Below are 3,416 nucleotides of genomic sequence, written 5' to 3'. Positions count from 1 at the left end.
GATAGTCCTCTTAGAGATGAGCAGCATCATGCTGTTGAGATTGCTGTCTAGACGGAGGAAACTCCAAGCACTAGCAAACAGTTTGACATATCACTTAAACCACATTCAGACAGAGTTTTTAGGAAAGGCATTCTTCCTAAAGGTTGGAAACATGACCAAAAAATTTATTTCCAACGCAAGCATCCATGGTTAAATGTTAAAGGCCCTAACCTTGGCTGTTCTGTGTGTCGCCAAGTCCGTGATCTTGGTGCTGAGAAATCCAGAGGAATGAAATTGTCCAAAGAATGGACTGAGTGTACTGTGAAGGCATATGGCACCAATGTAGAACAGCAGCAGAAGTCATTGAGGAAAAAAATTAGAGAACATGCAGAAAGCAAGGCTCATCTTGCAACTTTAAAGATCTTAGAAAACGCTAAGAGAGATCCTTTATTGCAAGTGACTGCAAAAGCGCAATCTGTACAAATGTCAGCAACAACCAGAATATTCCGTGTAGCTTATAAGGAAGCAAAGCGAAACAGGCCAGCGTGGGGTTTTGAAATGGAGATAGACTGCCATCAGTTGAATGGACTGGATATGGGGAATATTCTGCACTCCAATGTAGCTTGGTCAAACATACAACGCCACATATCCTCAGAAATGAAGAGGAAGATATTTGCCAAAATTATTGAGCTTTCCCCAAAAGTATGTCTTTTACTAGATGAAGCCACTGCGTTAAATATGAAAAGTTCTTTAATTGTGTACATGTGAATGCAGCTACCTGGCATGGACTCCCCAGCTAATATGTTTGTTGACCTCATTGAGCTGAGTGGTTTGTCAGCTGATGGCATAGAAAACAGTTTACTGTCTGCACTCAAAAAAGTTCCAGTTAATATAAGTGAGGACTTTCTCTCCAAATGCCTGGTTTCAATTGCCTGTAATGGAGCTTCAGTGATGTTTGGCCGCCACAGTGGTGTTATAAAGAGGTTGCAAGAAAAAACTCTTCCAATATTGTAGCCTGGCACTGCTCAGCACATCACCTGGAACTTGCTGTTCATGATGTCATGAAAGATATTGGTGCTACAAATCATTTCAAAAACGTACTTGATAAGCTGTATTCTCTATTTTCCACCTCTGTTAAAAACCGTTTGGAGCTAAAGGAATGTGCTGAAGCTCTTGATGTTCAGCTTTGCAGAATAGGTAGAGTGTTAGATACTCGTTGGGTTGCATCAAGCTTCAGAACAGTAGAGGCTGTTTGGAACGCTTATCCTGCTCTCTACAAGCACTTTACTAGTGCAGCTGATGATGGTTCCCGTGACAGTTCAACACAAAATATGTACACAGGCCTAGGAAGGCGGTTATCATCTATCCAGTTTGTTGCTAATCTTGGCCTCATGTATGATGCTCTTCAGGAGTTATCTGAGTTATCACTCGAGTTACAGAAACGTGATTCTACAATCATTGATTCTCATCAGGCTATTTGTCGGCAAATAGCAGTGTTTGAAGCAATGATAGACAGGCAAGGGAACCATTTCTCACAATGTAAAAAGGCCATGGAAGAAAATATATTCCAAGGTGTGATGCTGCACAAAGGAAAGGCCACTGACAAAATCAATGAGCAGAGTCAGTTTTTTCGTAGCCTTGCAGTAAATCTAAGACATTGTTTGTTGTCTACAGGAGGAACTAATTCTGCCGACAAAAAGGCTGAGTATGATACACTGATTAACGAAGTGAAAGTTTTATACAAACAGTACTGGCATGATAAGCTACCTGTTCTTTATGGTGAAAGTGATATTGAGTCTCTGTGTAAAAGATTCAACATTGCCAGCCGGGAAACCATACGTGCTTACAGAGAGTATAAGGAATCTGGAGGAAAAGAAATTAAAAGGCAGTTCAAGGAACTTTTGATGGCCTTACACACTATTGCTATCAGTACTGCAGAATGTGAGCGGGGCTTTTCTCAAATGAATCTTATATGCACATCTACAAGAGCATCATTGGTGACTGAAACAATATCTTCTTTAATGTTTTTAAATCTTGTTGGTCCACAATTTAGGAGATTAAACCCATTCCCCTATGTTCAGTCCTGGCTTGCAAAGGGAGTAAGATCAGCTGATGACACTAGGAGTAAAGCAAGGAAAGAGGAAGACTTGGAATGCACTAGCAATTTAGACTGTTTCTGGGCTTTTCTAGAAAAATAGATGTAGCCCATTCCAATTGAAAAAATGTGTCATTGCAATGTTTTGGAAAAGTTAAGCTTTACTGTGTATATTTAATTGTTCTAGTTTATATAGGTTATTTATTTGCATTTAGAACACTTTCTTGACAGTGTCAATGTATTTATTATTTTGTTATATGTATGTCTCTTCCTTATTTGGATGTTATATTTATTGTTCTATTTAATATATTTTATTTATTTTGTTTTTATAAGACTTAACTTGTTTTTTTGTTTTTCATTTTAGAACATGTATTTATTTGTATTTATATATTTTATTTTTAGTTATTTTGTCTTTATATAATTACATTTTGTATGGCACTATGGTCATTTTGCACTAATAATAGGTATGACTTATTTAAGATAAGGTCAAATTCAAACTGCCCAGCCACTACCTATTCCTTTGGCCTAGGTACCTCAAGGACTTTTTGGATCACATTTTTATTTGCTTTATGTTAAGATACAAATCTTTAATTAAAAAGTCATATTTTGAACATATGCTTCTTTTCTGATCTCTGTGTTGTCTGTGTCATACAGAACTACATAGTTCCATGTTTTATTTTACTATTCTAAATGTCTAATAAATGCACGTATAGCTCCAGGGGAGTAAGTTATAGTAACAAGCCCAATTGGTAATCATCCTTTTTTTTTGTTTCTCTAAAAGTAATCGCTTTAACGGAATACTCTACTATACTGATTAACCCCATACCCCTTCAGCCACTGAAAGTGACAGTGGCTGACTCATTCAAGTGTATTGCATGATTTTATTCAGTTTATCTGTTTGGACTAGTGTTTTCACAACATTTCGTTTTACTTTGTCACATAACTTAAGCTATGTCAAAGTTGTATCTTTGAACTCATAGACTCTGTTAAAAATGGCATGCCCTACCCCCAGTATTGTCCTTTCCCCAAATCAGCACACAGAGCACTGACATTTTCCCTTTTCAATGCATTAGTGGTTTTAGCTCATTTATTCCAAAATTGTTCTTTAAATGCACTTTTGCTTTAATCTTTTTCAAAATGGTTCACGGGGAACCTCCTATCAAAACCTTACTATGAGGAAGGCTCCCTTTCTGAAATTCAGATCAGGTATTATATTTGACTTTTCTCAGTGCCAGTTGAAGATGTGGGTGGAGCTAATAGAGTAAGTGGGTGGAGCCAGAAAAAAGTGGGTGTGACCTCCGACAAACATTTGAGCACCTGCACTTCATATTTTACAAATTAA

General features: G+C 37.4%; 1 protein-coding gene across 1 annotated transcript; it reads left to right on the top strand.

Annotated features, from left to right (window-relative positions):
• Positions 1 to 1,040: 1,040 nt before the first annotated feature.
• Positions 1,041 to 2,177, top strand: LOC146822686 (E3 SUMO-protein ligase KIAA1586-like). Its single transcript, XM_085606268.1, has one exon. The coding sequence runs from the start codon at positions 1,041 to 1,043 to the stop codon at positions 2,175 to 2,177; it is 1,137 nt and encodes a 378-aa protein (XP_085462394.1).
• The last annotated feature ends 1,239 nt before the right edge of the window (positions 2,178 to 3,416 follow it).

This window comes from Triturus cristatus, chromosome 5_2 (genome assembly GCF_964204655.1).
Source record: "Triturus cristatus chromosome 5_2, aTriCri1.1, whole genome shotgun sequence".
Lineage (NCBI taxonomy): Eukaryota > Metazoa > Chordata > Amphibia > Caudata > Salamandridae > Triturus > Triturus cristatus.
This window is presented reverse-complemented; position numbering and strand designations above follow the sequence as displayed.

Coding starts and splice junctions, on each gene's coding strand:
- LOC146822686 (XM_085606268.1), top strand. CDS start 1,041: ATGAAAGATATTGGTGCTACAAATCATTTCAAAAACGTACTTGATAAG.